This window comes from Streptopelia decaocto (assembly GCF_964273445.1).
Source record: "Streptopelia decaocto genome assembly, chromosome: 6".
Classification (NCBI taxonomy): Eukaryota; Metazoa; Chordata; class Aves; order Columbiformes; family Columbidae; genus Streptopelia; species Streptopelia decaocto.
The window spans coordinates 64,132,860-64,153,665 of record NC_138660.1 but is presented as its reverse complement, the minus strand read 5'-3'; the positions used below and the strand labels follow the sequence as shown (position 1 = coordinate 64,153,665).

The window sequence follows — 20,806 nt, the reverse complement described above, 5'->3', positions numbered from 1 at the left end:
GTTTAAAAGCCCCAGGAACAAGACGTACTCAGAAGGCTCCCTGTAACAAGAAATAAAACTCAGCTTTGAAGCTATTTGTTTTGAACAAAACCATCGAACATGCAGCCTGTTCACTGTAATTTTGCCGTTACCTCCAATATATACTTTTGCTATTCTGATAGTCCCACTTCTTGCAGCTAAACAAAGTGACCTCATTGCTTTCCACTGTATTTTCTTTTAAACATTGGCTGGGATGATTGAGATTCAGGAATGTGGGAAAATGGATTCCCAAGCCACGTCCATCCCCTTTAATTCTGAGCTGTAATTTTTGGCTTGACTTGAATCACAGTCATCACATTTCAGTCTGAATCTCTCTGTAAAGTGATCTTTCTTAAACATTTCTTTCACTCATCATGGGATCAGAAACAAAGCCATTCTAGTCTTTCAGCGAAACACTTACAAACGTCTTTTTACAGCGACTCACAAGAGCTGAATTTCCTTTAAAAATGTTTGAAAAAGAGGAGGTTTTCATTGCCTGATTGTCCTCTTTGTGAATCTTGTCATCTGTATGCCATGAGCTACAGCTATTTTAATCTGTTTTTGTTTGCAATCCATTTGGTGTCCGCCCAAGAAAATGCAGGTGATTCTAATTAACTTACTGCTGAAGATGTGGAAAAATCTCAATTGTGCTACAGAAAATTATACACTTAAAACCTTCCCTCTATTATTTATAACGGCTTATTAATGAAAATGATTACATGAATACATTTACCACCTGATTCATCTTTGTTCACTTTTTAAATCAACAAGGTTTATGCTAAGGGAGCAAAATCCCTACCAAATACAGACCTCAATTACACACATCAGCTCGCTGGTTTAAAAGGCACTTTAAAAGGAAATAACATTGTCTTACTTTATGCAACACAGCATCATATCTGAAATTACCAAAGGTTTAGAAACAGCCATTCTCTCTCTGTAACACATTAATATTCAATTTTGTGAATGTTCATTTTTTTTTTGTTTGTTTGCTTGTTTGTTTTCTCTTTTAATACCTCCTTCACTACTCCTATTTGCTCTCATTTGCTGCGTTTCCTGTTTCTCAAATATGGGTTAGTAGGTCCATTCTGACCAATGCTTGATTTACTTGAAACAAAATAGAATTTCTATGGCTCTCTGCTACTTTACCAATGACAGTTTTTTACCCTGCTTGACCAAAAGGTCTTTCAGAAATCTTCAGGAATCTTCAAAAGCTGAATGGTCCTTCATCAGTAACTCTCTTGGGATATAAGCAGCTTCATGTCCCCCATGTTCCAAATCCTACCTGTCTGGTGTTGTGGCATGATGGTGAAGGGAATTTCAGGTGGAGAGATTTGAGTCATTTGTAGAAAAATCAATACATGTTAAATACTAGCACTGGGTATTTTCTACTAGGTACAAGTACCAACAACCAGTTTACCACTTTATTCTGTGCTATGCAATATAAGCTTTGATAGTCTAATTTGAATGTGATGACAATGTGGATAATGCAGTTTATTTTGGGGAGACTGAAAGCCTGGATAAAGGTTATCGTTTTAGGAGAAGCTGATGATGGAAAAACTCATCCACTGTGTGACATGATCAGAACAGCTGGGGATGTAATGTGGAGGGTAGGGGGAGAAGAGAGCCAAGGTATTTTGTATGTTCAAGAAATATATACAACATTACCATTTCTTATATCCCAGCTGTGCCTGTTAACTTCTGGAAACATGTAGAGCTCAGCAATAAAGCATACTTGACTGATATTTACTGCAATGTGCATTATAAGACATTTTCTGTCACACATTACGTTCTGAAAGAGTTAAGTAACATGAAAAATACAGGCTCAAGATTATATCTGTCATGGATGAAAATACTACATTTATGCCTCATTGTAATCCATTCATTGGTTTATGGACCCTGAGCCCTCCAGGGAGTGTCACAACTCCACATGATACTGCTGAGAGCTGTATTTTGCTTTTGGATTTCTGATTTAGCTGAAAGAAGTTTAAAAACACATGTAGCCTGACAACTCCCTATTGGCTATACAACTGAGGAGGGTCAAGAGCATAAAGTCTTCCAGCAAAAGCCAGCTGTAACTTATGCTCGCTAAACTGGCTGAAGGTCTGCCTGTTACAGACAGTAGCAAACAAGAAATTTATGCATTTTGCTAAATCCTCCCACTTTGCTTAAACTGTGCTTCATTTGGGGATCCATCATCACCAACTTCATGCCTGTGTTTTTTGAGCAACATCAGAATACTGAAGGAAATTGCACTTGGGGGGGGGTCTAAGTCTTCTCTTAGGACTATATAGGACTTTCAGGCAGGTCCACTGACATCAGTAGGAACTGTGGTTAAAAGCTAAGGGATGGATACAATTCTCCAAACATCCCTTACTCCCAATGCTGATTTGAAACAGAATTTAGTGCACAGTAGGGACAAATCTGTTCCTGTCTTTCACAATAGTGAGAGATTAAATTAGACCTCAGTAATGTCACCTCCCCATCCTGACCAGTGCTGCTGCTTGTTGGACTTTTAACGGTTGGAAACTGAAGAGCTGTACATTTGGGCACATGTAATCTTCAGCCAAAATGGGTAAGGAGCTTGTATTTTCTGGACTGTAGTACCATTGTTTGGCAAATAGATATACATATTTCTGATAATAGTGATTGGGATAGAAAATTTGGGATGAAATAGGGATGTTTAGGATGGAAGTTGAAAGTCACAGGACAGTTTCTTGCATCATTCCTTGGCTTTTCAGAGCTAGTTGATGACTCCAGATGGGCCCAACACTCTTCTGTTTAAAAGACCATTTTTTAACTTGTTCAGGCTTAGATATCTCAAGGTTACGTATCTTATCTTCAGGAATGGGTCCTGCCTAACCATTTGTGGGCATGTCCTACAGCTGTTGCACAGTGCTGGGAAGTGGATGCAAACACAGGATTTAACTATTATAGTTCAACGATGGTTAAAGAAATATCGGGGAGGCACTGGGTAGTGCTCGTTTCTTTGCCTAACACAGGAGCCTGGATCTGTTTCTTACAGTTAGAAATTAGACCAGCTCAGTTCTGGATTTCAAACCGAAGGAATGTGCAGAACCCTGCTCTAAAAATGGAGTCTGGGCTCTCATGTGCAGTTGATAATGGTCTTGGCTTGTCCATATCATATTGTAGGCATCTTTGTATTCGCTTTTTATCTTTAAGTGGGAGAAAATGTTGAAAAATTAGATTCTCTAGTCTAAGGAACACTATCAGACACCTTTGGGTGTTACAGTCCATGCCCATGTGGAGAACTCAGAGGGTCTCTGGGAAGATAAAGATACATATGGCTATCTAACACCAACTTATTGAATTCCTAGCATTGCATATCTATTTTACATATAAATGGGATCAAATATGTGTATGTATATGCATAAACATAAGCACCTTTTAATTTAGTAATAGATTTTCTGATGTACATTGCAGACATTTAAAGAGACAATAATACTTAAAACAAAGGGATGCCAATAAATGCTCTTGCACCATCTTTCGTGTGATAAACCTCTCGTCTAACAAGTGAGGACAACTTTCCTGTTTTTGCAAAAGTCGTATTTAGTGTTATGAAACAGTGGCATTAAGCCGTATTATGTGGAAAAATCAAAACATTAATTTTTATATGACAGAAGCTTATCATGCTTAGATATTTTCCCACTTGTTTTCCCCATTGTAGTGGCAGGACTCTGCAGTTAGATATATTATTTTTTCCTGACATTCCCACAACATTTTCTGTCCCCAAACAGGTTCAGGTAACTTCAAAGCTTTTTTTCTGCCTTCACTTAATTTGGCCAAAATTTGAACCATTACCAAAGCAACCTTTGGCAAAAAATGTAGCCAAGATATCTACAAAAACCATAAAAATCCTGAAGAATTACAAAGAGTGGTAAGTACCAAAATTTAAGAGACTAGCGCATTCTTCGTTACTTTGACAGAAGAAACTCCATAGTTTTCATTTGGCATGCATACCATGGTATACTGCATTAAAATAGCACAAAACTTGTATATGAATTACTCAGGAACTCCTGAAAAGGGTTGTTTAAGTATAGTCTGAAATGGAAAAAATTGCTTTCTGCTTTGAAATATGCAAAAAAAAAAATAAATCACAATGAAACACAAATAATACAACTGAAACATAAGTGAAATGCACAAGAAATTAACAAAAATACTGATTTCTGAAAAGAAAAACCTAGTTGCTGGCAATGAAACACACTGGATAACTGTTAGCTAAATTTTGGGTGAAGTAAATGCATAAATATCACTATCATTTGATATTTTCATGGAAGATAATTATTTTAAAATGTGAAGCTACAGAAAAATTTTTTATTTGAATCATTGTCTTTGTATCTTAATCCTGACTGTGACATGGAATGATGTAAGGAAGGTGGAAATCCAATCTCATCCCTTTTACTAGGGTTCACACAGACCCTCTGGTATTTCTGAAGGCTTGGAAAGGCAAAGTTGGCATACAGGGTTTTCCATATCTAATTTCCTTCTCTGGTGAAAATTCCAGTAATTATTAATGACATTTACTATAGAGACATCCAAGACAGTTGCAAGGTTTCTAATACAAACTGTTACTGTAAGCTGTGCTCTCTATGTTTTTAATGTATGGCATATCAGAATACAACAAATGCAACTGAAACAGAGATAACAAAAGAAACCATTGTGAAAAATTTCTAGTGTGCAAATTCAGATACTTTTCTGACATCAGTGCTTCACGACGGCTTGCAAAGCATCTAAAAAGATTGTGTCTTTGCTCAGTGATGGCAGAAGTGCTGTGTAAAAAAGCTTCATCACTGGACCAGGGCTGGTTTTGAGCAGAGAGTAACCAGTGCTGTGAGGATAGTCCTGCAGGTCATAGATCAGGGCGTTAAATAAAACAGTTTGTGAGTTTTAGTGGTAAAGTAGGAAAACATGAATGCCTAAAGAGCACCCTTCCAGCATCTCCATGTTTGGATTCAAGCCTGGCTTATATTTTAGCTAGGCTGGAGAATTTGAATGATTTTGTTTTCAGTGGTTAGAGCAGATGCTCAGCTTGTTTGAAAATTTTATAGGCTAAGTGAAAGCAGTTTTCCATAGAAGAGGATGTATCTTATCTCTACTGCTAAGGTTTATTAAAAATATGTAGCACCTGATAATTTAACACCGAGTGAGTGGCTGTTAAATTTCTCCCCTCTCTGTGTATCCATCTCACACACACACACATCTACACACGAACAGAGGAATGCTTCTCCACTGCCAAACTATGTGCCAAGATTTTGTTCACTTTAATCTCCATCATATGAGTTAGACGACCATGAGGCAAAGTTTCTACCAAGTATGCTGACAGATTTTTAGTTCTAGTGGCTCCACGGGGCATCGCTACAAGTACACTGAGAAACTTTTCGTATTAAAGATTTCTGAGCTTATCTGTTTTCTATTTAAGCCAACATGAGCAGTATCACCATAAAGAACTCAACACTTGCTAACTGATACCATACACCCATCAAAATTATTTCATTTCTAAGTAAACAAAAAGTTGTGGTACCTCCAACACCATTGTGTGGTTACTGCTGGCACAGGAAAGCCGCTTGGTGGCAGCTACTTTCGTGTTTTATGTCACATAACACCACGTCAGCTCAGGACTGACAAATCTAAACATATGGTTTGAAATATTGGGGGAATTTTTTCCTGTGAAGATGGAAGGAAGAACCATGGAATAGCCCCTCTGTGTCTTTTGAGGACTTTCTTATTTTCTGAATGAAGACATCTCAGAGAAGACCTACCACCTTACCTTTGGTTTGGAGGCTCCTCAGTGATTTTAAGAGCCTCAGTATTATCTGTAAATGGCCCATAATCTGCGTAGCTGAACAATTTCTTTTTTGTTTTTAAATCCTGAGAGAAAATCTGGATATTTACATCTGTGATATATATGAAGCTTAAGGCCCTGATCCAATAAAACACTGAAGCATTTCCTTAACTAGAAGATATAGCCATGGACCACAAAATAGATTGATTCAGGTCCTTAAGAGAAGACTCCATCTGTTTTGGTGGACCGAGGCTGGTATCAGTAAAGCAGGAATTAAAGAACAAAATAACCTATATCCATTACGAAGCAGAATAAGCATGAGAAAACAGTTTACAATGACAATATTCGTTTCCTGAGAATTTCAGTTATTTGAAATGCATCATCTCTGACACCAAAACAAAGGTGTATGAAGGAATCATGAAGAGAGAGCTGGATCAGGCTGGCCAGAGCTGCTCAGCATCCAAGTGATACGGTTCTGTTGCGTTATGAAACAAAATGACCGCATTTTGCTCTCATTTACATCTATGTCATTCCTCCCAAACCAAGGAGCATTGTTTGCCTGTGTGGAGACAAAAAGTTGGTTTGCTATATAATTATATCCATGATCTGTGGGGATCTTGATTATAATAAAACAATCTGCTAAACGAATATGCAACTGGAGATCTTTAAAACTTGTTAATTCCTCGGGGGTTTATCATGCAGTAGCCAATTTGGGGATAATTCAGTTACTAGATTGCTAACAATATCAGTTTCATAAATTCAGAGGAGTAAAATGAGCTGAAAAATCTTCTCTTAAAGAAGTGTAAACCTTAACATAAAGCCTTCTTTTTAAGCTGCCCTCTTACTTTGCCCTCTGCCTTGCTCCTGACGCTTTCTGTTGGTACGATTTCTCTCACTTAGGTATCAATCCCATTAGACTGCTATATTATATGGTTAAAATATTGATGTAACACAGGCTGCTACAGCAAATAATTGAAGTAATAAAATACAACTGCAGTTATTTGGTCTCTTGAATTGCGAGCAGAAAAAAAAAAGAGACAGGGTTTTTTAAACTGACCCCATAGTGTTGCATACAGACAGCAAAACTTTTTTTAATGTGTTTTCTTTTATTGCTGTAAAACTCTTTTGAATAAAAAATACAGTGTACTTGTAGTAATTTTTTCTTTATTCCAGAGGAAATGCAATTAGCCTACATTGTGGAATGATGCCTTCATAATTTTATTTAAAAAACCATAACTTCATTTTTAAGTGACAGGGATTTTAGAAGAATCTGAAACTACAACTACATTTTTTTCCCCCTTAAAGGAAGTTACTGGACTTAACGATTTTTTTTATGTGTATGAACATCTCCTCTAGGCCAAGACTCATTTTGTGAAGTGTTAGCCCAATGTGTTCTATTAATGGCTGGACTGTAAGTTCTGACTAAGTGGGGTTTGCAGCGGCAATCCTGCCAGCTCCTTGTCTGTGATGGCATGTGGACTGTACTAGGGCACAGTGCCTCACATCTTTGCTTTAGTCAGGAGAAAAAAGAGGAGTTTTTAGCTTTTGCACGGCTAGGAAGTCGATACTCATGTGTAATCTACCCCAAATCTGACTCTGACCAGAGGGTACGTCAGGACCTTCATTTTCTCTTTGGCACAGAATATCAGCTGGCTTTACATTTCTCAAGACCTTTTGTTTCGGCGTGTACAAATGTCAACTACTTGATTTACGAAGTATATTAACATTATTTCAATATCTAGAAAATGTTGTTTGATTCTTTTTTCTTTCATAGGTTAAGTGGTTTATTTTATTTATTAAGACTATTGAAAAAGATTTTATGGAAAATTCTGAAGACAAAATGCCCTGTTTCCTTCTGCATGTTCACTAATAGATATATTATACAATGCTAGAAAAAGGCAAAAGGCCAAACTCATCTCTGGTGTAATTCCAGTAAAAGCAATAAAATTACACAAGGCATGAATTTGGCCCAGGCATTGCAAATGTTACTCTGGTGCACACTGAGTGTCTGCTTGTTGTTACTGGCAAGGCTTAAAATACAAATCCCCCTCTTCTTCGTAGAAATGGATACATTTCTCTGGAACAGATTAATCAGTGAAACAGGTATCAGGTAACTATGACAAAGACAGCAACTGGTTCGAATGCTTGCCTTTTTTTAATGGCTTTTTCTTCTAACTAGCTTACCATCTCTGCTTCCAATTTTTAAAAAAACATTTATTTATCCTCTCTCTTACGCATTGTCATTGCAAGGCTTTTTTGCCCTTTTTTCCCCTGCTGTTGTCTCCTTTTCTCTAATTTGTCTTGTATGCCCTTCCGTGATGTTTCCTGTTGACACTTCTTGATATTTTTCCTCACTCAGAATGTGGCTTTCTAGCAGACACAGAGGCCCCAGAGTGAATACCCTTCGGAGCCAACTCGGACTTGGACCTTGCACAACGCTATTAACTGGCTCTTACTCTAAGAAAGGTGGCTATAGCGCGATTGCCTGAGCCCGAAGACAGAAACGGTTGAGGAAAGCCTGCCAACATGTTTGCACTAAATTCAACCACTCTTAATTTCTACTCAAAAGAAGAATAAACGAAACAAACCAAACAACAACAAAAAAAACCCCAAGCAAACAAACAAACCAAAACCCAGCAAACAAACAAATACAAAACCTTTTAAATCGCGAATTTGCAATGGCTTTTCTCAGAACTTTGTTGCTTTTTATTGCATTCATATGCACGTTTAAGTTTATGCTTGTTGGCCACTTTAAAGTAAACGTAGTTCAATGCCCGCAGAAACAGTTTTCTTCATCCCACTAGAATTCCCTGGAAAAAGGCTTTATCTGCTGAACTGCTGGATATTTGTGTGTGTGTGTAATTTTTTTCCTATCAGCTTGTTTTTCTTTTTTAAAAAAATATAAAAAAATCAGCACATATAAAAGCTGGGAGCAGAAGCCTCCTTGGAACAAGATAGAATCATAAAAGACTTCAGGAATCTCATCACAAGCTAAACAGTACAAATTGCACATTCTTCATGGAAGTATTAGCTCTTAGTGCGTGCCTGGATCCAAGTATAATAGATTATCCCAAAGTGGGAAAGAATGAACAGTACAAAATTAGCAGAACTGGGAGCTCAGATCATTTGGTGGAGGAATATGATCTCTGTACTTTCAGGGTACTGAATTCTAAAGCCACTGGAAACTGTATGTAAAATTATATCTGGGTGAGCAAGGAAGCATGTGAAGGCCTGAGAGGAGGAGGAAAAAAGTTCGGAAAATACCTTTCCAGGGGAGAATAAGTACTGAAAAACAGTGAATAAGCTTGTAGGAAACAAACTGCTGTTCACGAAGTTTCTTGCTCTGAGGGTAGAAATATGCTAAAAGATACAATAGAGAGAAAACACAAACAAAATACATTTCAGTGACTGCTCAGGGGCCAAGTGCTGTTGGAGAATAATCCTGCACTCAGACAGAAATCTAAAACTGCACAGGATAGAGGTTGGTCTCCTGAGGTTTCCCTTCTTCTCAAGATAACTTTGCCAGAACAAATCCTTTATGCCACCAGCTGATGGGTTTGGTCTGATCATGCTGGGAAGCAGCCCAGGAACACTGGACATTTAATGGGAGTTCAAAGACGGTGGTGAGCAACCCCTGGCAAAACTACCCTGTACTTTCAGACTTCCAGGTCCTCAGGAATGAGACTGAAGAATTTTCAAGAACCAGATACATTAAAAAAAATATTGCTTAAGCTAAATACGACCTGGAGGAGCAAGTCGCTGAACACAAATCTAATGATATGGAGCATTACAATACATGTAGGGATATAAGCTACTAAAGGTTATATATAGTGGCTATTAATACATATTTTAGCTGCAACGGCCTCATGGCTTCTGCCATCCTCACTGTGCTCCTATAATCTTCTAACTACACCACAACAAAGTTAGTGATCTTGGTGTGGGAGTTCATCAGCTTTAAGAGGTGTTTGGGACTTTGGCAGTTTTCTTCCATTAGAAAATGAGATGGCATTAAACTGTTTTAAAACCTCATTTTTCCCAGCTATATAAATATATATTCACAATACTTTATATTTTTAAAACTCATTTCCTCTTCGCTTCGCTCCTTGAGATAAGTGAACTCTCCTCTATGTAAACTTTCTACCAGAATACTAACTACATTTTAAGCAGGATATGATTTAGAAGGTAATGAAATATCACTTTCTTTTTCTTTTCATTTTTTTTTTTTTTTATAAATAGGTTTTAAAGTGCTTTTAGCTGCACTTTAGCTTTTAGATTAAGAGATAAAACTGATGAAAGGGACACAACCTTCTGTCACAGGCCAGCGTGGCATTTGGGAGGTGAGGTTGTTTAAAATACCGTTTTTATCTTCATTTCTCTTCATCGGGATGACTGTATTTCTTTACTGCATCTCATAAGGTACTTTATCTTTGCCCATAAATACATTTTCTCCCTTAAACACTGGATACTTTCCTGTATGAGACTTCGCATGTGTGCCTTTCTGCAATATTATGCATAATCAAATTGCAGTTATGGACAATAAAGGCAAACGGAGTCTCGATTTTTAGGTGTTTTGGGGTGTCAAACTTTGGACGTTTTTGAGAAATTGGATTTTCACACAGAAAGTGCTTAATATTTCTTTCAAAACAGGGTCTTCTTAAAATTGCACACCCAGTCTTTAAGTGCCTAATGGTCGCTTCTGAATTCCCGCTGGTCCTACCTCAGCAAATCAACCCCCCAAAACAAGAACCCTACGCTCAGGGATCTTGTGTCGCTGCTCTTATTTAACATGATTTTTTCACTGGGGCTGAGAGGAATGAAACCCAGTAAATAATACATTGGACAAACAGAGAAGATAACAAAAGGAAATAGTTAAGGTACTATAATAATTTTAGCCGTTCTTTTTTCAGGTCACTATAATCTGCCCAAAGATAACTAATTGTTCAAAGTAAACATTCCACTCCGACCACAAAAGGAATCCATTACACAAACATATAATTCACAGTCATTTTTAGTGGGTTGTAAACAGTTTGGAATGAGCATAAAATGGGACAAAAATCAAAGTGAGCATTTAGAAATGAAAAAGTGTTTGCTACAAAAGGTCAGTCCCTTTACTTGGCAAACTATGTAGAAAAGCCTGGGAAAATGTTGAACACACAAGCAGTAAGGGAATTTTAAAGCCAACAACCTCCCTGTTTCTTTAAACAGACATCGGAACCTATAACTGGATCCTGTCAAACAAACGACAGCAAAAAAACATAACAGCTGCTAAGAAGTAAAGTTGAAAGATAAAGTTTTCTAAGCTAAGAACCTTCTCAGAAGTGGACTAAAGGTCTTTCTTAAATCTTTAAGCAAGGTTATGGATCCCAGGGTGGCTTTTAGGCATTGAATCAAATATGTAATTTTGTGTATCATTCCTGTCAGAGCATCCTGTGCTCCAAGAAAAGCAACAGAAAACAATGTCTGCAATGTCCAGTTCAGAATGGAAACGGTACCTGTAATCATCAGCTTTGCTGCCTGCAGTGTCATTTTTCAAGTCGTTTAGGCTGATTTGAGAACACTAACTTGGATTTGGGAACGGAGGGAGAAAATGAAGGACATTTCAAAAGAGAGATGAAAGTTAAATTATATTTCCCTGGAGCATTAGTACTATATTTCTTTACAAAACCTAAACTACACTGGATACCCTCGATAGGTTTAGGATACTGACTGCTCGAGGTGTTCATTTACTCTGTCATTAGACACACAGACAAATGATCATCCCCAGAAAAAAGTTTTCACCCAGTACAACATTACTATGAGAAGTACTGGATGGCATTTTGTTTAGGTACAATGCAGACTGATATTTTTGGGTTTTTTAAGTATTTTACATATTTAAAAAAAAAAGGGGGGGGGGGCACAAAAAAAGAGCCAGAACTTTTAAAGGGTCGTGGATAACAAAATAAATAGGCCACTCAAGAAATGACTGGAAATGATATCTGGCCTAGAAACACCAGAAATCTTGCATTGCGTCCCACCCTTGGCAGAAGTGCAGAGCATGTGAGCTGGAGCACACGGGAGGCTTTCCCTGCTGCACCCCCAGCTCGGGGTCGGGGACACCTACCTGACACTTTTTGGGGACAAGAAGAATTGTGGAAGACAGATTGAAGAAGGCAACTCATCAAATAGCCCCAGAAAAGCCTGAGATGCATCCAAGATAGATGTTGATGACAAAGGAAAAGACTACATAGAAAAAATACTGAATATGCTTCTCCATGAGAAAATTTCCCTCCAAGGCCCTGAAAAAGTAGAAAGAAATGCTAGAAATCTTTGAGTAGCCACTGTATTTGAATGGTACAGACTTATTCTCTTACCCTCATCAGATCATATCATATACGTGCAAGTTTTTTTTTCTATTTAGGATATTGCATTGGATGCCAAGGGTGCAAATGCTCTTTGCCTAAATACCTTTGACTTCAGTGGCATGGGTCTGTATAGTTAAATACACAGGACAAGAAGTTCATAAAAAAATATGAATTAGTAAATAATAGAGCATGGATGAAGAAAAACCTGAGCTTTCATTAAAAAAAAAAAATTAAAAAGAATAAATTTATATGTGACTATTGTCTTACAAGTTTACAAGAATGGGCACATTTTTATGGACTATTAAACTCCACTACTGGCCCTGCAAGATGGGTGAGTAAATGTAGAAAGACCTTCTGCTTCCCAGCCCTGTTTCAATAACTAGAAACACCCAAAAAAAGGCTGAAAAAATGGAATTCACTGTTGAACAAGTGCATCCTTGTTGGAGAGATAAATATGCATTATGGTATAAGAATTTTTAGACCAGTCCTTATAAAGCACCCCTGTCTTGCAACGGTGAATAAGCAAACAGTAGCCTAAGGGATAAATGACCAAAATCTGATCTAAGTTGCAGCAAAATAATTTCAGAATAATTCCTTTGATTTCAATGTAGACATACATTTAAAAAATAGTGTAACTAAACAGGAAATCTTATCAACAGCTAACGACACCCTCTGCATTTTTAATCTGTGGGAGAATACTACTACAGTTGGCTACTGTATGTAACCTCATCTACACAGGAAAATGCACTAATTAATATGGTTTATTCAGATCACTGCTAGACTTTCTGCGTACAGTGATAATGTTTAAAGAAAAACACATAGAATATCAATAGGTAAGTAAAAATTAAAAACATGAGCTGATAAATAAGAACACAACTGCTCAGAAAAGTATGCGTGTATTGTAACATTTAGGGTTAGTCTCCTAAGGTCTTTTTTCCTAATAATCCTTTATCTTAAATGAAGCACGCAAATAACATTTTGGTACAGTTACAGTATGTAGATGATATATTTTCTAAATAGGAGGAAAAAAAAAGCTCTCCTACAACAGCCAATATGCCAGCTGTACCGAGTATCTAGGCCATCTTACTAAGACTATGAAAGTAAACATACAGTTTTCATTAAATGTGCCTTTCCCATAATTGGTACGTAAGTATTTCCCATGACTCTGCAGTTGAGTATCTTGGCTGGAGGCATATCTGGCCATTAAGAGGAGGCCTTCAGATCTGTTGAGTCTCAGCCATGCTGGGAGACTTGGCACCTCCACATGCTGCTTCCTAATACCAACCCCAGTATAAAATGTCATCAGAAGCTTGCATAAACATTGGACTTAGCTTCACATAAATTACTGCTGTCCTGAGATAGTTTATGCCAGAACTTAGTAAAAACAACACTTTGGGTAAATAGAATGCGAGTAAATGCAAGCGTCTTAATCCAAGAAAACGATAATAGAAAACACTGTATATCAAATATAAACTCATAAATACAGTGATAAAATGAAATTTTTATCTTGTGCCGTATGATTAGCTTTTATTTACATATGCGACTAACTAAAAGGGGTAGATTTCTCGAGTCATAGCAAGTTTGAAGGAAACAGAACAAAAATGCAATACTGCAAAGGATGAACTTCTCTGAAGAAACAGTGATATTTTAATTTTCTCCTGTGAACTTTTCTCTCATAATCACACAGACAATAAACACTTAATTAGGTTTCTTGGATTTTTCTATTCAGTGCAGCAGTGCAGAGACCTCAGGCCTCACTTCTCCTGGAGGAGTGGTCAAATACTACAAAACACTTATGAAATATGCAGTGCATCTTTTGGAGAACCTGTGCTAAGATTGTAACCAAACAGTCAATTAGATGTGTTCTGCATGGCATGGCATTTTTATAATCTAATCTCTGCCTTTCCTTTTCATGTTCTGAATTTCTCCTCACAATTCCTCCTCTGTTAATAGTCACTTCACACATTTCTCCCCTTTCTTTGACTCTTTCTTTATCTAGCCTCAACCTTCCTCCAAAAAACCAATGCTACTATCTCCCCCTACCGAATTATCTCCAGTTTGTTAGTCTATGACTTCCTGCCAATCATTCTGGGAATAATAATATCCCAGTGCTCTCTTTGCTGTGAAATTAAAGCATGAATTTCCCAGAGTTTGAAACTCCAGGGTAGTTTTTATTGCACCTTTCTCTATAAAACCAGGTAACAAAGATGGAATTAAAATAGCTTTTTCCTTTGTGGTTAACGGTCTAAGTATCTTTTTATTTTTCATTGGTTCTCTTGTTCTGAGGCTCCAGTATATGGTAGTGACAATGGGTTCACCCAGCCTTATTCTGAAAATAAATTTTCTATCTTTTGCAAGATATATGTTTCCCCAGATCCCTGGAACAAGTTGTAAACTTGTAACAGATGGTGATGAAGCCTCACATTTTTATACAATACATTTTAAGATTCTGCATCTACCGCATGTACCTTCCAAAGAAAATGACCTTCAATGAGAGAAGATGCACTCTGAAGAAAGGAAGACAAGCAACAGTGTTAAGCTCATCTTTTTATACCATGAAAATTCTTATTAAATTAATCAAAACTTTTAATGAGGATGAATACTTATTCCAATATTCTTACAATATTTTGGCTTTTTGAAATAACTAAAAAATTAGACACCTGCACGCATTAAAAAAAAAAAAAAATGTTCACACTAGAATAATTTATTTTGGTTGAATACTATTCAGAACTTAGGAAAAAGTATTGGCATTACACTCACCAGAGACTTCAGAATGAGAGTTACTGACGTTTTATTGATATTTAGCATTTGCTTACCCAGAGAAAGACTAAAACAACAACATGTCAAACAAAATGTAAGGAATAATCAGTATGAATTGGTACTATTAGTAAGAAAATGAAGATACAAAAGATACAGAATGTGATGCAGTTCAGCCAATATTTATATTATATATTATAAATTGGACTGCCTGCCTATCCTGGCAGTTCAGAGTTACAAGGTTAAAGTTCTGATTACTGATAGAAAAATAAAATAATGTTAAATATTAAGGTACTCACCTCTTTTTTCAACAGCTTTTATACACAGTCTTACAAACTGGGGGACTGTAGATTTCTCATGCTCACAAACCAAGTGCAAATGGGAGCCAAAAATTTGATCTACATTTGGAAAAAAAAGAGAGAAGAATACGTTAAAGCACATTATTATCTCTCTTCTGAGCTTTAATATTAATTAAAAACTCAGGTATCAAAGATGGACAGACAAAGTTGGAAACAAATTTTTTTGAGTCCTAGTGGTTGTTAACTCCTGTCCCAAAACCAAACCTCTCAATACCTGCTACTCCTGGCACTAAGGTTGGGCTCAACTTTAGTTTAGACCCTGAGCTTTCTAAGGCTTGGAAGCTGTGGTCTCTGGAGGTTGCTTGGACCTGCCATAAAAAAGTGAATGCTGTTCTAGAGATACTGCTCTGTACCTTGTTGAATCCCAAATCCTACATGATATTATCTGTTGGCCCAAATTTGAAAGGTATATTGTTGGGCAACCTGTCTGTTCTGCAGATACAGAGTTCCACTCTTGCCATATATCACCGTAGGGATGCAAGGGCTTCATTACTTTACATCATTACAACTTGGTACAATTTAATCTCATCTTTACAAGAGGTTTTCTTGGTCACTAAATGGCCTATTAAAAAAATTGAATGTCCTAGTTGTGTTTTGACGAAGATTTCATCTTACACTAAGTTTAACTTGTCATTCGTGTTGTTTCTTTGATGAATAATCATTTAAGTAGATAATGCTACCTTTTAGTTTTTATGATTTTAAAGTTTTGAGCAACTTAGAATGTTGATCTTACAACATATTTGTATAAGCAAGTTAAACTCCTCAGATTACTAATTAGCTTCATTTCCACTTTATATGTTTGAGAATTTATGAAAGGAGCAATCAGTAATGGGGATGTTGTCAGTTAGAATATAAATGAATCAAAGAGATGAAAGAAACTACTCAATAGGAGCCAGTTAAATGCTTAAACAATAGGAGTGTGCTACCATCATTTATCCAAAGAGACAGTCTCCATATAGCATTTCAACAGACTAGTACATTTTGGAACTTGGCACAAAAGCTTTCGAAATTTTTGCATACATAGCTGAGGGGTATTAGCACAAGCTCGGGCTCTGCGGAGCAAACCCAGCAAGCACAGTGACATGCAGAACAGCAGGAGCTCCTGCTGTCCTCTACAGCTCCCATGACAATAAATATTTCCTCTATAGTCAGTCCCACCATGTTCCACCATAATTAGTTTGAAGGCTTCTTCCTCCAAGCAGTGCACCTTATTCTCATTAACAGGCAAAGCTTCACTTTCCTATTGTTAATCGCTGCTACCTCTCACTAAGCTTAGATTTCAAGAGCAACACAATTGCCTTTCCTTTTCTAATACCCCAGAGTAGAGAACAATCAGGGAAACGAGGTGGTGTGCATGGGATGGTTTGGGCTTCTTGATAGGTATCAGGGAAGTTGAGGGTTGGACTAGGTGACCTTTGAAGGTCCCTTAAAACCCAAACTATTTTATGGTTCCAGCACCTCCCAGTGCATGTGATCTACATTCTGGCAGAGTACACCAAAGCCTGAATTTAAGTTAGTCAGAGTTTAGGCTGCAGAAGGGATGGAGGACCGGGTTCATAAAACTATGCTGAAGAAGATTGTGTGCATGTGTGGCATTAAGCATTAGCGAACAGTCTGTTACATGTTTTGGGGTTATGTTTCTGACAAAGCACAGTCTGGTTACATTTTCTTCATAAAACATTTATAGCTGCCTTCAGTGGTAATTATATATACAGAGATTTATGATTAAAATGTACTAGCACTTCCTCTTTTGACATCTTAATTGTTTTTTAAAATTTTAGCCCTGTCAAATTCTTTGCATAATATGGAATGGTCTCCAATGTAAATTATGTTAAAAAGAAGCAAAAATGTATCTTATTTGGTGGACAAAGACACTTGTAAACAGTTTTGGAAGCAAAACAGGCAAAGGATTGCACTGTGTTTTCATGGTAACACATGAAAAACCAAACAAAATTAATGCATGGGTGTTCAGCAGCTTCTCTTCTCCCTTATAACCCCTTTATTACCAAACTCCAGGATTATTTTGCAGTTACTCTTTCAGTCCCCAGGATGAATGCCGAATACTTGCTATTTCTAGGAGGAAATATTAAAAAGGCTGGAAACTATTACACACTTCTCACTTAGTCCATTACTTCTTCTCTGAGTGGAGATTCTGTATCTTCTCCAGCAAAATGTTTAACCTCATTTTTCTGTACCTTTCACTATATGTATATATTCACATCCCCTATCACACAGTTAAGCATTGAAACAGCTCTTTAAAAAACAGGCACTCAGGATTTTTGTCTTGAATGGAAGGTGCAGCCAATCAGCATTAATTGTTGCTGAGCACCAAAAAAGATTAAAACAATGACACACAACAGCTTTGGATTTTTTCCCCCTTCAAGAAATTTGTGAGTATTTATAAGAACATGATCTCATCCAAATACTCTGAATTCTGGGTACTCCTGAACCACAATCTCCGTGACTCTCTCTAGTCAACTGATTTCTTTGCAGGATCTGTTTCTGTACAGCAACATGGGAATGGCAGTGGCTACGCTGCCATATTTACACTCTTACAGGTCATGGGGATGGCTGAGGAAAAATCAGTTAAGATTTGTTTGTGCACCTTTGTTTGTTTCCCTTTGAAAACAAGGAATTATAGGAATGGCAACTTCCTAATTGTTGTTAAGTGGATTTATGTATAAGATTAAAATATTATATTCTTATTCTTTTATAGGAATGTGTGTATTTTTTAAAACTAGCCTAAGGGGAAACAATCCAGAAGATTTTTTCAAAAAATAAGAACTGCTCCCAAAGGGATAAAAGAAGCAAAAAAGCTTTTGTTTGATTTATTTGTGATAAGGCCCCTTCAAAACTTCGGTTTTATGACATAAAAAAAAAGATGTACACAACACTCCTAACCTCCTGTTATGACAGTTTATGTTTCCTATCCAGCTTATTTAACTCAAATGCCTGGGAAATAGACACGATTACCACCTTATGGAATGCTACTTAACTTTAAATGCTCCCCTCTGAATAGAAATCCACTTTATCTTCTCAGAGTTATTCCAGTTTCTCAGGAGTTATTTCCTCTATAGGCTCCTGAAATGCTCTTGTTTCATCATTTAAAAATTTAAACTAACAATTGTTCAGAAATATCTTTTATTAGAACAAAGGCAATTTCCCATACAGTGGATTCTGTTCACAAGAGCTTGTACAAAGGAGCTGCATACTATGCCCATATACAGCTTTAATCATTCACTCTTTCAGCTGTTATCAATTTAAAACCAATGAAACTCCCACACTGAGTCCATTTGAGCAGTCAATTTTAATATCTTGGGGCATCTGTAGTTATTCTGAATTGGCTGCAAAAGCAGAACTAACAAGTTAAGCTCTAACCATAAGTCTACATCAGGCTGGTAAACCATACATCAAACACAGACAGTTAGTCAATACTGTAGTATGAAAAACCAACAAGCATTTTTAAGAAGAGCAATATATTCATAATATGTTTGGTGGTATGGTTTACATTACACATCCCTGATATCTGCGCATTCAACTTTCTATTTAAGATGGTGGGGGGTGTGACAGCTTTGCACATGGATATAAAACGAGACACCAGAAGAGGAGGGAATGGACATTCGCAAGTTGTATAATATAAAATGATGATTACAGCTGCAATGAATTGCTCCTTCTGGTGAGCTTCAAGTTTTCCCAGAGCCTGACAGAGCTCCTTTTTTTTTGAGTAGCTCTCGCAGGCTGCAGCAAAGCCACTAATTCTGAGCTGCAGAAATCTAGTCTACGGGAGACAATACTTCTGGAAGAGAAACAATTAAAACAAAATCACTCAAGCCACATCCTCACTGAGAATGTCATTGTTTAACTGCTTTTGGTGTACAGGGATGAGATGTGGCCACACTTGGAAAGAACTCCTTCTTCAGTGTTTTTTATTAAAAAAACAGGGAAGGCTATGGCTCATCTGCCCATTTCTCAGAAGCTCAAATTCTGACATGCAAGGAGAAGGTATAATGGTGTAATGCCCAAGTTTTTAGAAACATGAATTATATCTACACAATTCAGTGTCTTCCAGGAGCAGAGTTAACTCTACTACAACTGGATCTGAGCTGCTGGATTACCAGAGCTCTGTATAGATGCCTAAGTTGTTTGTTTTCTTTGTATCTGTTTGAATGTTGGGAGGGAAAAGGGGAAAAGAGAATGAAAAGCTGAAATAAAAGAGGAATGTACAGAGAGAAGAACAGAATAGTAGGCACCACAGCGATTAATTTTTTGCAGGGACAAGGGATGTGGTTGCAAAGGGCCATATTCTGGAAGGTGACTTCTACTTGCTCGTTCCGTAGCATCAGACATATTAAGTCAGACATTAAAATGATGCTGAACCCAGACTGGGGCTCCAAATAGTGCCATGATGCTTTTACAATAAGTGGGCCAGGTCCTCAGCTGACCAAAGTCAGGGAGACTGTCAGGGGAGCTCCTGTGATTTATGTGAGCTGGGAATCTTGCCAGTCCTTTTAACTTGGAGATTTACTATATATCATTGATCTGTGGTGGTCATCAATTAAAAAAAAAATTACATTTGTGAACAGTTACTATTAAGTGGCATATGAGCTACTAGATTTGTTTCATATTCTCAGAAAAATGGAAAATAGAGAGTACTGCAGACACTGGTCTCTTTTAAGAAATGATGGTGTTTTACTGGGACAAGAGCTCATTTGAATTCAAAGAGAGCAAGTCTGCTGTGCTCCTCAAAGCATGTATCCAAAAATGAGACGTTTTAAAATTATCTGAATTATTTCTGACCATCATGTCAAAGGAAAAAAAAATAAATTACTTTATCCAGTATTTGGCCATCCACAGGGTTTGGGAAACATACTTCCAAATGTCCACATAGTGGTTAAAGAAAGAAAGAAATACCCTTGTGACTCACTGTCCCTGCAACTTGAAGGAAACAGTTCCTAACTTTCCCAAATTATTATGGGCACCAGATTACTTGCTAAATTCCTGCATAACCCAGAAGAATTACTGAGCACACCAAAGGTAGGTCTTAATCTACTCTTTTGGACTTCTCATGAATGTTGCACTCGTTACATTGAACTGCTCCGAGGTCCATTGAGACATATGAGACAATAAAGACTTTTCCAATGTCTAGAAAGAAAATGATTGGTGATCTCTATGCTGCTATCTGCACAACCACCAACATATGCTGAGCCCTGTTCTATAGGCTATCAAGCCAAATCACAGCTAGTTCCTTTCACTAGCAATTGAGTGGCTTTTATTTTCGTCTTGAAAATGTTGTAACCATTCCAATTTTTATGCTGTTTTGGGTTTTGCCTTGACTTAAGAAATGAATTCAATGAATTTATTGAAGTTCCTTTGGTGTCTATCTTTTGGGGGAGGAAAAAAAATAAAACAAAAAGCACCCCCCCACCCCCAGAAAAACAGATTAATTTCTTGCCAGCTGCATCGCTTTTTCCTCATTTCCCACAGTGTCATTTATGTTAAGTTGTTACTCATGCTTTTTTACCATTTACTGA

At 37.2% G+C, this 20,806-nt stretch overlaps 1 protein-coding gene across 2 annotated transcripts in view; it reads right to left on the bottom strand.

Moving 5' to 3' along the window:
- ARHGAP15 (Rho GTPase activating protein 15) overlaps positions 1–20,806 on the bottom strand; it is a 323,931-nt gene that overhangs the window by 111,373 nt on the left and 191,752 nt on the right. For both annotated transcript variants that reach the window (XM_082056895.1, XM_082056894.1), the window contains exon 11: positions 15,216–15,314. In XM_082056895.1, the coding sequence (XP_081913021.1) occupies positions 15,216–15,314 (99 nt within the window). The remainder of the gene's footprint in view (positions 1–15,215; positions 15,315–20,806) is intronic.